At 37.9% G+C, this 13,581-nt stretch overlaps 1 protein-coding gene across 1 annotated transcript in view; it reads right to left on the bottom strand.

Moving 5' to 3' along the window:
* Positions 1 to 13,581, bottom strand: part of LOC150106868 (regulating synaptic membrane exocytosis protein 2-like) — an 828,152-nt gene that overhangs the window by 539,854 nt on the left and 274,717 nt on the right. Inside the window, exon 7 of the mRNA XM_090393494.1 lies at positions 4,466 to 4,545. Coding sequence (XP_090249620.1) covers positions 4,466 to 4,545 — 80 coding nt within the window. The remainder of the gene's footprint in view (positions 1 to 4,465; positions 4,546 to 13,581) is intronic.

Here is a 13,581-nt window from a genome sequence, read left to right as displayed (position 1 = left end):
ACTGAGCTAGACAATGAGCATGGATACACCATGATACTTTTGGATTTTGGTAAGCTTTGGTAAGAGGATTGTTGACTGACAGATATCAAAAAGTGTGTACGGGGAATGTGAGCCTGTAAGATTTAAGGTGACCAGTGATGTATCACAAGAATCAGTCATTGGTTCATTGTTATTCAAACTGTACATTAATGACATTGAGAATGATTTGACAGGTGACGTACAGCTATTTGCTGATGATGAAAAGATAGGTTGGGTAATCAGGAATACTGCTGATATGCAGTACTTGCAGAATGATTTGAATAGGCTGAAATTATGGGCATGGGAAAATGGATGTCAGTTCAATATCAGTAAATGTAAAGTCATTCACTTTAGCATGATTAGATATTGAATGTTGAATTATATAGGTCGAATTATGCTGGAAGAAACAGAGATCTTGTTGTGTTAGTAGATAGAAAGTTGAAGTTCAGGGCCATGTAACAAAGATTGAAAATACAAGTCAAAAGATAATTGCAATGTTGAAACAAACTTTGACATGCAAAGATAAGAATGTCATTTTGCTTCTTTACAAGGCCTTGATAAGATCTCATTTGGACTATTGTGTGTAGGTCTGGTCTGGTCTCCTGGCTTCCATTGTGATTCAGATACAGCAGAGAGAGTACAAAGGAGAATATTAGAAATGATATGAGGATTGTGAAATACTGATTATGAAGACAGATTGAGAATTTGTAACTGCAGACACTAGCATACAGGAGAAAGAGGGGTGACATGATTGAGACTTACAAACTTCTGAAAAGCGTCATACTTGATTTCAGTTGATGGAATTTTTTATTTTATGGAGGGTGGGAAAAGGACAAAAGGTTATCCTTGGAAGCTGAGAATGAATGTTGCTAAGAAGGGAGTGAGATCTCGATTTTTCTCTCATAGAGTGGTGCATGATTGGAATGGATTACCATTGGATGTTGCATGCACTAGCAGTGTGAATGAATTCAATAACAAGTACGATAGCTGGTGCATTTATGTAATCTCCCTCGATGAGCCCTGACTCCCTGGAGGCTTCTCTTAATAATAATATAGCTTAATATAATATAATATAATAATACAATAATAATATAGTTAGAATCGCTCAAAACAATCATTCTTTTCACACTCACCAAGCTCAAATGCCTAAACATCTCCATCTCTTCATCCTCTATACTACCTGGCTTACAGCAACACCCCAGTAATTATCCCGACTTACTCACCGCCACCTCATGCCATATGCTCTCAAAACAATTAGTGCCATTAATCTCCAAATCCTCTACTCAGAGAACACAACTCATCACTTATAAGTAATACTCCACCACTGCATTTGCTCTTCCTATCCTGCAAAAAAAATGCTATACCCTCCTTTTATTCATGTCAGTATATCATCTTTAGATCAACCATGTTTCACTGATCCCAATAATCTTTAGACAGGCTGAGGCTCTCAGTGCCACCAATCATCTCCTTTATTTCGAATAATCCTAGCATTTGAATAAAGAAACATCAATGCATTGTCAGTGTTTCTATACCTACATTATTCTCTCCAAACTTTACTGGATTCTGCATTACACCATGTATTCCTCCTTTTCCCAAGTGTCTATTCCCATATGCTCTGAACCAACACTCTCACTTGTCCAGAGAACAACATTCTCTCCAGATGCCTACATCCTTCCTCAGTCAAACAGACCACTTCTCGCATACAGTTCTTTTCTGTCCTCAAATGCACTCCAGGCATCCACATAATCCAAGCCTCTCTTTTAACATGTTCTGGCTATCATAATATTCATTAATGATGCGCTTTTCCTTAGTTCTGCATTATCCTACTTAGGTAACACACTATGCCAGCAAAGGTCGGTAGATTGGTAGAGCCTCTGCTACTAACAGCTCGCAAAAAGCTAAGCAAGTTTGAGTGCAGTTAGTAGTTGGAAGGGAATCAATCGTTCGATGCTGTTGGCACACTCTCCCTCGATGAGTCTTTTGACTCTCTGGAGGTGTCAGATAATAATAATAATAATAATCTTCCCTCTCTTGGTCTTCTGCCATACAACCTCAAGCATAAACCTCAGATTTCTGGCCACCCAATTCACACTGTCTCTCACCTCACTTAAATGCCATAGTCTATCATTCCAGGCAGACTACTCTGGCATTTTATTTTATACTCCATGGATTATCTAATCTCTATACATCATGTCTCTTACCATTCTGTTCCTTCCTTGCTCACTTGCATCTGTGCAGTGTAAAATAGAATGCCAGAGTAGTGTTTGTCTGGAATGATAAACAATGTGACTATGGCAATTATTCACATCTATTCTTTCTAGTCTCCTAATCTCTTTTTCAAACTTCTTAACTTACTCCTCATATGTTCCACTTCTCTCAGTGCATCTCTCTTCCTCTTTCTCTCTCTCTCCAAGCAAACTACATTCATCTCCCAACAATCAACACCATCTTCCAAACCTACTATGCTCCCTGATTTCATATCTTTATTCCTATAATGCTTGTCTTCATCACCCTTGATGATGTTACTCATCTCCTTTGATAAGCATTTGTTTCTGAAAAAACACTGCTGAAGTCTATTATGCTAATTTCCATATTACCAAGCTCTTCCCATTTTCTACATTTTAAACAGACATACATTCCTCAGTTTCTCATCTGCTACTTTTCTAACTGCCAGGATGTGTATATACTGCAATTCCACAAAATCCTGTAGTGTGCTGCATAAAATCTAGTCCTTAAATAAACTGGAGAATATGGGATTGGAAGATAAACTACTGACTTTGATAAGTAGTTGGCTAGTGGACAGATATCAGAAAGTGGTATATGGTGTGTGGGAAGCATGAATCTGCCAGATTTAAGGTGACCAGCGATGTACACCAGGGAACAATCCTTGGACCATTTTGTTCAATCTATATATTAATGATACTGGAAAGGACTGACCTGAAAGGAGAGGTTCAATTGTTTTCTGATGATGCAAAGGTAGGCAGGACAATCAGGGATGCTACTGATGCGCAGCATTTACAGAATGCTTTGAATTGGCTGGAAGCATGGCAAATGATAATGATGATCAACTCCATGTTAGTAAGTGTAAAGTTTTGCACTTTGGCATGATGAGACATCCAACTGCATGTTGTAATGGTGGGATTATGAAGTAAGTAATGGTGGAGAAAGCAATGAAGTAAGGGACCTTAAAGTTATAGGAATTTGAGGTTCAAAAGTCACATAACAAAAATTGCAAATACAACTTAGAGGTTAACTGCAATGCTGAAATGATACTGACATGTAAGGATAAGAAAGTCGTTTTCTTTTTTTTTCCAAGGTCTTATTACAACTGTACCTGGAATACTGTGAGCATATTTTTTCATCTCCTAGGCTTTGAAGAGATAAAGAAAAGATAAAGGAAAGGATGCAAAGAAGGGTTACAAAGATGTAATCAGATAATGGAAGGTAGATTATGAGGATAGAATGAGTGTATGTGGACTGCATGCAGACACTGGTAGACACAAGAAAGAGGAAGCAATATGGTAGATGTTTATAAACTTTTGAGAGGGTGTTACAGGAGCCCAATTGGAAGAATGATGGTACGGTGCACCCTTTCATTGGAAAAGGCCTAAGTTCGATTCTCGTAGAATTTTTATATGGATTTTTTCAATTGAAGGTGAGTTAGTCGATCTCATACAGAGGTAGCAGGATTTTTTCTCCTGGAATCTTGGGTTTCTCATCCCACATACAAACAAATCAGCCCTCCAGAACACACACAATTTACAGACAAAAAATATTGGTGGTGGTGAGCAGTAGATGGTGTTGATGTAGATGATGATGGTGGTAGAGGTTTGATATAGTGGTGGAGATGGAAAGTTGTAGAGTATGTGTGTGTCCTCTCTCGATGAGTCTTGGACTCCTTGGAGGTGCCACGAAATAATAATAATAATAATATCAGTTGATAAAATTTTTCATTATATGGAAAGTGGAGAGAGAGAGCAAGGGAGGCATCTATGAAAGTTAAGTATGTGTGCAGTTAAGAAAGGAGTAAGAGCTCGAGTTTTCTCTCTTAGAACCATGAATGAGTAGAATAGTTTGCCTGTTGAAGTAGTGAGTGTATCTAGTGTGAATAAGTTTAAGTTTAAGAGAAGGTATGACAGCTGGTGTGAGTGATGTTTGGCCTCCCTTGATGAGGCCTTGACTCCCTGGCAGTTTCTGATAATGGTGATGATAATAATAACAATAAATGCTTTTTTGTTCAGTGAACATATTAACATTCTCAAGATCTAAATATCCCAAAATTAAGTTTTATAATTCTGACTACAAAATGCATGTTGAAAGAAAGAAAATATGTCAAAGCACTCAAATTCTAGAAGCTACTGTCTATGTCTAAATGAATAGCTCTACTAAAATCAGCTTCATCTTAAGAGAATTCAAAAAGCACAATATCTTGAGAATAATTACTCACCACTAGTTCCTACAGGAGTAATTCCAATATGAGTGTGCCGCCGTATAGATCTTTCACGGAGATTAGCTCTACCAACATCACTATAAAAATAAATAAAACAAAATCTGACTAAATGAAATTACATAAACAAGAAAAATCTGCATAACCTGTTTTACAACTATTTCATAAACTGAATTTGAGAAATAGATTCTACACAATCATGATTAAAATTGAATATAACTTGTTTTGCCTATGAATTAAATTCATAACAAGTCATAAGAAATGCTGCACATGGAGAAATGTTAGCAAATGATCCTTTATGTTTAGTTGTCATGTCTTTGTTTCCCCTTACATTCTTCTAACACTACATATTTTAATTACGTGTTTTGGTAAGGAAGCTCATCCCTAATATTCTTATACCTTATACATTTCTAACAAGACAGGTGGAATATTAGTCATCTGCTTTTTTATTATATGAAATCAGATCAATTATCCAACACTACTGTTGTTTATAATAAGCTGAAAATTACATGCACTAATGCACCATTAGAGTCTAATAGATAAAGTTGAATTTTTGCCATCAGCTAACTAGTGCTGTGCTGTGGGTTATGTCTATCATACTAGCATACATTACATAAGATGCCAGCAGACACTGTATGGTTATTCTAAAGCTCTATGAAATGGAATAAAAATTTCCAGCAGGTGTCATTATGCCTGAAGCCTTAATTCTTAAGACCTGGCAGGTTTGACTGGTCTTTAGAATTATCAATCTCATGAATTATCCATGCTCTTAAGAAAATCTCCTGCCAATCCTCTTTAGAACCTATCTATTTGTCTCTTTTTATGCATGAAATCTTCAAAAGCCTCCTCCCACATCTCAAAGGCAACTATCGTTTTCTGGAAACTATCAGGCCTCTTTAGGTTCCAACTTTCACATCCAAAAGTTACTACTGAAAAAAAACAGTTGAATTCAGCATCTGAAGTTGGTTCTTCTGGTAACTGGTCTATCCTATCCTTCGCTAAGTATTAACTTAGCCATTCCTAGTCTTCTTCTGATGCCGTCAGAATAACAATTCTTCACATTAATAATGGTTCCCAAATACTCAGATCTGCTGACCTCATTGATTATTTTGCAATTTTGAAAAGCATAATTTCTTTTGCAAAATCCTTTTCTGATGGAATCACAAGAAAACAAAACACAATGATCTTAATAGTTTGAGGTTTTAAGTCATCTGCTATCACTGATCTCATTAACATTATCAAGGATTAATATGCATTCTAGGTCTTCCCTGAAGTTAGTGTTACCTAAATGGCTTCAACTTTTAATTGCTAAATCTGTAAAGCTAAATTTCAATAATAACTATCTAGGAATACTAAAATTTTTTTTTGGAAGTTTATTTTTCACTTGGTTAGACTATAATAAATTTAGTTTAATCCTTTATCCAAGTGTAAGCAAACAAAGTTTGCACATGAAAATATCTTCAGGACTGGGATAAGGTAGTGCAACACCAGGCAACTCCGAGCAAAGGTGGACCGAGCTCTCATCACTCCTTGGGTCTGCCTCCCACTAACGAGACCTCAATAAAGGTTGAAACCGGTCTGGGTAGTGACCCTTCCCTTAATGCATAGCAGTATACGTGTCCACAAGGAGATGTGCTTTGCATTATGGGAGATACTGAGACAAGGAGTGACGAGAGCCCGGTCCACCTTTGCTCAGAGTTTCCTGGTGTTGCACTACCTTACCCCAGTCCTGAAGATATTTTCAGGTGCAAACTTTGTCTGCTTACACTTGGATAAAGGATTAAACTAAATTTATTATAGAATACTAAAATTAATCCCAAAATGTTCTTAGAAATATCGAAAAAGGAGCAAGGATAACAGTATCAAATGTAACATAGCCAACTCTTCCAAAATACAGTGGTACCTTGAGATACAAGTTTAGACCGAGCTCGTAAGTCAAAATGCTCATATCTCAAATCAATTTTCCCCATTGAAATTAATTAAAATGAGATTAATTCATACTAGCCCCCAAAAAAAACCACTCCAATTTTTTTGTAATAATGTATTTATAATGAACAAATATTGTATACAAACAAAATAAAACCAAATACTGTACATACATACATACATGTAAAAGAGACTCTAAAGAAATAAACAGATGTTGGCGGAGCCGATTAGCGTATGGTATTAATTTTTTCTTTCATTTCACTTTTGCTTAACTTAATTTTCTGCTTCACTAGTTTTTTTCTTTTTTCACGCTTTCGTCACTTTCATCTGCAGGGCGTTTCAATAGAAACCTGTCCAAGGAGCTTTGTTTCTTCCTCCCTTTTAGAATGTTTTTAAAATGAGTTAGGCAAGTGTCATTAAATAGCGCCGCTGCACAACCAGTTGCAACTTTTTCAGGGTGTTTCTTTTCAATAAGGTCCGAAACTTTTTCCCACATTGCCAACACTTTCTTTATCTCACTTGAAGAGATAACCTTCTCTGCTTCTGCAGTTGTACTAATCTCCTGCAGAGGTCAAGGTCCTTTTTGTAACACCCTGCCAGGCCATATCAATAATTTTGAGGCATATGACAATGTTGTAGTGGTCCTTCCAGAACTCTCGAAGGGTGAGGTTTGTGCTCTCCGTAACCTCAAAGCAGTGTCAGAACATGTGTTTGGTAAAAAGTTTCTTGAAATTGGAGATCACCTGTGTTGGTCCATGGGCTGTAAGATAGGGGTGGTGTTGGGTGGAAAGTAGAGAAAACCTTTATAAAGCTGAACTCCTCGAGGATGTCAACCTCAAGGTTTGGTGGGTAGGCAGGAGCATTGTCAAGGATGAGAAGGGCTTGCAGGGATAAGTCATTGACCTCGAGGTATTCCTTAATGGCAGGACCACCAAAAACCAAGTTGACCCATTCCACAAAAAACTGCCTGGTGACCACCGCCTTTGGTTTGCCCTCCACATAACCTGCAGTTTTTCTTTTAAAACCTTGTGTCTTGAAGGCTTTGGGTTTTCTGAGTGGTATATGAGCAGCAGCTTGATCTTGCAGTCGCAACTCGCATTTGCACGTAGTGCGAGGGTCAACCTATCCTTCATGGGCTTGTGACCTGGCATATTCTTTTCTTCTGCCGTTATGTAAGTTTTGCTTGGCATCTTCTTCCAGAAGAGCCCTGTCTCATCACAGTTGAAAACTTGTTGAGGGATGTATCCTTTGGCTTCAATCAATTCAGCAAAGGTTTTTACAAATTCCTCATCTGCCTTAGAATCAGAGCTCGCTGCCTCACCATGCCTGACAACGGAGTGAATGCCGGTCCTTTTTCGGAAATTTTCGAACCACCCATGACTGGCTTTGAACTGCTCTTGTGAAGCCTCCTGTGCTGAAGTATCTGGGGTCTGCTGCAGCAAATGCTCGTGCCTTCTCACAAATTATAGTCTCTGTCACAGTGTCTCCTGCAAGCTGCTTCCCTGTCAACCAAAAATTCAGCAGGTTCTCCATCTTTTCATGGACAGAGTTGTGTAGCTTTGAAATAATTTTAACACCCTTAGCTGGAGTTATAGCCTTTATTGAGTCCTTCTGCTTCAGAATAGTACATATCGTAGAAGTAGTGTGATCGTACTGCATTGCCAAGTCTATTACTTTTATGCCTTGCTCATGTTTGCCCATTATTTCATGCTTTAATTCCATGGATATCACCTTTTTCCTTTTCTCACCACTGTTCTTTACACTCACCTTCTTTGGACTCATGGTTATACAAAAAAAATTAACTAAATAACTGTACATAAAAAAAAAAAAAAACACAAAATTAAAACTCAACACGACAGAAATGCTTCTGCGGTGAGGTAAACATGTGAACTGAACAATGCGCAAGAGTTGGGAATCTGAGCAGAGTGGTGGTTGTGACGTCACCGAAGCAGACTCGTATCTCAAATTCTGGCTCGTAACTCAAGGCAAAAAATCGACCTTAGTGACGGCTCGTATCTCAAAAAACTCGTATGTTGGGGCATTGTATCTCAAGGTACCACTGTAATTCGGAATAATTCAGTTATGATAGCAGAGGAAATTAATAGGTGCACTGGAACCATTTAGAAGATACAAAGATACTTTATGGGCCTACTGGAATACTGCCATGCATGTATAATACCAGAATCATCAGAGATAAGAGAAAAGAGCTTTAGAAAGTTTCACTTAGAGGCCATGCTGCTAAGGTGGAAAACTACAATACTGAAGAGAACACTAACCAGCACCAGCAGTAGTAGTAATAAAGTAATTATTCTCCCGCTTTAGAAGTCTTATCTAAGGCTTCTAAAGTGGGACTACATCTGAACTACAGTGTTCAAATAAAGTCATCTGAGTTTTATGGAGACAGGGAGTCAGTCAGAAAGATCTAGCAGCAAGTAACAGATGATATTTGGCCAATGGAATTGTGTATAGAGAGAGAGAGAGAGAGGAATGTGGTCACCAAAGTTTAAAAAATAGAAAGATATGGTAGAAACAACACAGAAGGTTGTAATCCTTTCCTTTAATGTTAAACAATGATCAGCATGCATTTTGATAAATTATGGAAACTGTGTGTGTGCGTGCGCGTGCGTGCAGAGACAAGCTACACTACATTTCAAAGTATGCCAAAGTGACAATGATATGATCAATTGTTATTCTACTGGCCAGACCTCTAGTGAAAAATAAAATCTACATCATAATTATATCCTATTTATAACACATAGCCTTGATGTAGCTTTTTTTTTTTTTTTTTTTCACTCAAGGTCAGGCAGTACAATAACAGTAGATCAAATCATTGTCACTTTACTGTTTGAAATATAATGTGGGTTGTCTATGTATATACACAGAGGATGATCAGTTAAGGAACATAATCCATTCAAAGACGATGTTTGCTACCCGAATTGTTCATTAACCAATCATTGATTTACCATAGATTTTTATGGAAATTTGATTAATTCGTTCTGGAGAACCAAAAAAAAATAAAAATTATATAATTTCGTACTACATTTATTTATAATAACAATAATACATACATACACAGTCTTGCATTGTCATCAGTCATGTTTTTTTTTTCGTTTGTGGGGTGTTAAAGAATCTGTTAAATGTTAATCGCTTTTCTCTCTTCTTCAGGATTTTTCGGAAGTGATTAATAGCATTGCCGTTGTAGAGATCCCCAAGCCTATTGACCTCAACCTGGTTTGGGTGCCATTCTAAGACCACTGTTCTGACATCCTCCTATTTCTTCAAAAGATCTTTAACAGCAGATGTCAGCATTGGTCCTCTTACGTCTTCCTCTTTTTCAGAAGAAAACACATCTTGCTGATTTCTTGATGTTCTTCATTCAAGAGTTCTTGGAGTTCTTCTGTTGTCAGATCATTTTCATGCTCCATTATGAGCTCTTCAATGTCATCTTCATTCACCTCCAATTCCAGATCTCTAGCACTTGTCACAATTTCATCCATAATTTCAGGAACATCATCCCGTCTTCCTGAATGCAGGATGAACACAGCTTTTGCCAAGCAGAATTCAACTGTCGTTGAGTGACTTCTGACCATGCCTTTTGAATGAGCTGGATAGCTTCAAGAATATCAAATTTTTCTTTCCAAAACGTTTTTAATGTCATCGCTGAGGAGAACTGGCATGCTTCAAAACACCGATGAAACAGCGAGCCAGTGTACAATTTCTTGAAACCCACAATAACCTCCTGATCGATTGGCTGAATCGATGAAGTGGTATTTAGAGGCAGAAACTGAACTGTCAGCCAGGGAAAGCCTTCCAGCAAATTATCTTCAAGGTCTTTTAGGTGTCCTGGTGCATTGTCCAATAGCAACAGTGCTTTCAATGGCAATTCATTGGTCTGAAGGTAATCCTTGATGCTTGGGGCACAAACTTTAAACAGCCATTCTTTGAAAAGAACCTGCGTGACCCATGCCCTTTCATTCGATCTCCACATCATTGGCAGTCTTTCTTTAATTATAGAATTTTTGTTGAATGCTCTAGGGTTCTCAGAGTAGACAAGAAGCAGTTTAAGCTTCATATCACCACTAGCATTAGCTCCCAAAAGTAACGTCAATCGGTCTTTCATGGGCTTATGCCCAGGAATATTTTTCTCATCTTTCGTGATGTAGGTACAGTTCGGCATGCGCTACCAAAATAAACCAGTTTCATCACAATTGAAAATTTGTTCTGGATAATATCCTTCTTTTTTTAACGAATTCTTGAAATTTGAGACAGAACTTCTCAGCTTCTTCTTTATTTGCACTAGCAGACTCACTGTGCATTACCACATGTTTAATGCCAGATCTCCTTCTAAACTTTGCAAACCATCCAGTGATAGCCTTCAATTCTATCTCCTCAGTTTCTTTCTTCAGTTCTTCAAAAATTTCTCTAGCCTTCTCTTGAATGATAGTCATACTAGTTACATCTTTTTTCATTTCCCTTTCTTTTATCCAAACTAAAAGCAATCTCCCCATTTTTTCATTTCATGGATGGCACATCTTTGTTTCTAAGATGTGATTTTCGTTACTCCTTTAGCTGCTCGAGTCTTCTTGATTATATCTTTCTTAGCTAAGATTGTGCCTACTGTAGACTGGCTCAAGCCATACTGCCTAGCAACATCAGACATCTTCTGCCCACTCTCTACTTTGGTTATTATCTCTTGCTTGGTTTCTATGGTGAGCACAGTTCTTGACACTCCACTCTTTTCAGGCCCCATAATATTATCAGTTTTTTTTTTTTTAAATAAAAAGTTCAGAAAAGCACTTACAAAAATTCAGAGAATAGAAATCAACTAGCGCACAAAAAGGTTATGTATACAACTGTCAAATCTCGTTCCAGAAACCGTTCATAGATGGCAGTAAAATACAGTTCTACAAATCTTACACACATCGTCGCTTCTTCTTGTGTTTGTTGTCCAATTTGTTCGCAGTCCGAACTGTTCGTTAACCGATCACCCACTGTATATATATATATGTGTGTGTGTACTCCAGATAATGACCTTAATAGGGTAATTGTGAAAGGGTATATATGGAACTACAAGGGGGGGGGGGTGATTATGAAGAGCTCAGGATACAGCTTGTGGGTGTAACATGGAATGAGGTGTTAACTGATAAAGAGATCAATGCAGCTTGGGAGATTTTCAAAAACTATCTAGTAGATGCAATGTCTAAATGTATTCCAAGGGTGAGAAGGTTAAATAAGGTAGGTGTGAAATGGATGAATAAAGAGATTAAGCATGGACAGAGAAAAAGGGTATTATGCAGGCAGCATAAGAGAAGTGGAAATAAACAATTCCATGAGGACTACAAAGACCAGCCAAGGCAGGTGACTTGGTTGGTGAGAGTAGCTAAAGAGAAGTATGAACAGCATTTAGCTAATGAAGTCAAAAAGAATCCTAAGGAGTTCTTTCAATATGTAACCAGCAAAAGAAAGAATAATTATTGAAGGATGACATTGATTGGAGAAAATGGTATAAAGACAGCTGTTTCAGTCTCTCTTCCCCATCGCCAACTGCTCTCAATCTCTCTATGAAGTCACATTCACAAGTTTGAAAGACCTTTATGAACTGCTCCTTAAGTATCACTACCAGGCCTGATGATGGGGAAGAGAGACTGACTGTAAGTAAGCAAGAGGTGTATGGGGAGTTGAGCAAACTAGACATAAATAAGGCTGTGGGAGTTGATAATATATCACCACGTATTTTGAAGAAATGTGCTAGGGAGTTGACATATTTTTTTAAAAAAAAAAGTCTTGCACTGGATCAAGTTCCTAAGGAGTGGAAAGAGGGCAAGATTGTGCCACTTCATAAAGGAGGTGATAGAACTTAAGCATCAAACTACAGGCCTATCTGTGTGTCAGGTGTTGTGTTTAAGTTGTTGGAGAAGCTTGGAGAACTAGAATCCAGAATTGGGTTGACAACAATGGTATTATCTTTGATGGACAGTGGATTTCCTAAAGGGAGGTCATGTTTTAGTAATCTACTTACTTATTACAATAAGGTGACTGCTTCCATGGACAGAGGAGAAGGATACACAGTAATATGATTAGATTTCGCAAAGGCTTTTGATAGATTACCACATGATAAGTTGATAGTCAAACTAGAGCGGATGGGGTTAGATATTAGATAGGTGCATTGGATTGGAGACTGGCTATCTGATGGGTATCAACAAGTTGTGTATGGTGGAGCGATATCCAGGTAAAGAAAAGTTACTAGTGGTGTGCCTTAGGGGTCTGTTTTAGGGCCATTGCTATTTAACTTGTATATTAATGATATTGGAGAAGATTTTGGATGGAGATATGCAGATATTTGCAGATGATAGAAAGTTGGGACGAACCATGAAGAGTAGAGAAGATGTTGTGGTGTTACAAGAAGACTTGAATAAATTGAGTGATTGGGAATGGGGATGTGAGTTCAATGTTGCAAAATGTAAGGTTTTAAATTTTGAAAAACAAAAATGGGATGCAGAATTTATGCTTGGTGAGGATATATTGTTGGAGGTGGAGGAAATAAGAGATCTAGGGGTGATAGTGGATAAGGATCTGAAATTTCGAGGACACACAGCCAAAATTGTGAAGACAACACAGAGGCTTCTGGGAATGATGCGGAGGACACTGACTTGTAGAAGTAGGGAGATTCTTGTTCCATTGTATAATGCTTTGATTAAGGCACACATGGACTGTTCTACCCAGATTTGGTTACTTGGTTTTCAGAAGGATGAAGCGATGTTGGAAAGGGTCCATAGGCCACTGACTAAGGTAGTTTTTAACCTCTGAAATGTCGAGTACGAGGAAAGATTGAGAAAATGCAACTTGCAGAGTCTGGTGGATATGAGAAAGAGGGGAGATATGTTAGAGACCTACAAGTTAGTAAGGGGTTGTTATAGAATCAATGCTGGAGAGGGTCTACAGAAAATAGTGGGAGATCAGGGGAGAACTGGAGGTCATCTCTGGAAGCTGTATAATAAGGGTGTGACCAAGGGAGTGAGAAGCAGGTTTTTTCATGCAGAGTTGTGAATGATTGGAATGCCTTGCCTGAGAGTGTGGTGTCTGCAGAAAATTTTAGTGTGTTTAAAGCACAGTATGATGAGCTGTGTTATGATAAAAGGCCCTCCTAGATGAGTCTTTGACTCCATGAGGTCTTGGTAATAATAATAGTA

The sequence above is a fragment of the Typopeltis vanoorti genome, chromosome 5 (assembly GCF_054136105.1).
Source record: "Typopeltis vanoorti isolate ZY-2024b chromosome 5, IOZ_Tvanoo_1.0, whole genome shotgun sequence".
Taxonomy (NCBI): Eukaryota; Metazoa; Arthropoda; class Arachnida; order Uropygi; family Thelyphonidae; genus Typopeltis; species Typopeltis vanoorti.
The sequence above is the reverse complement of the archived record's forward strand: the minus strand, read 5'-3'. Positions and strand labels throughout refer to the sequence as shown.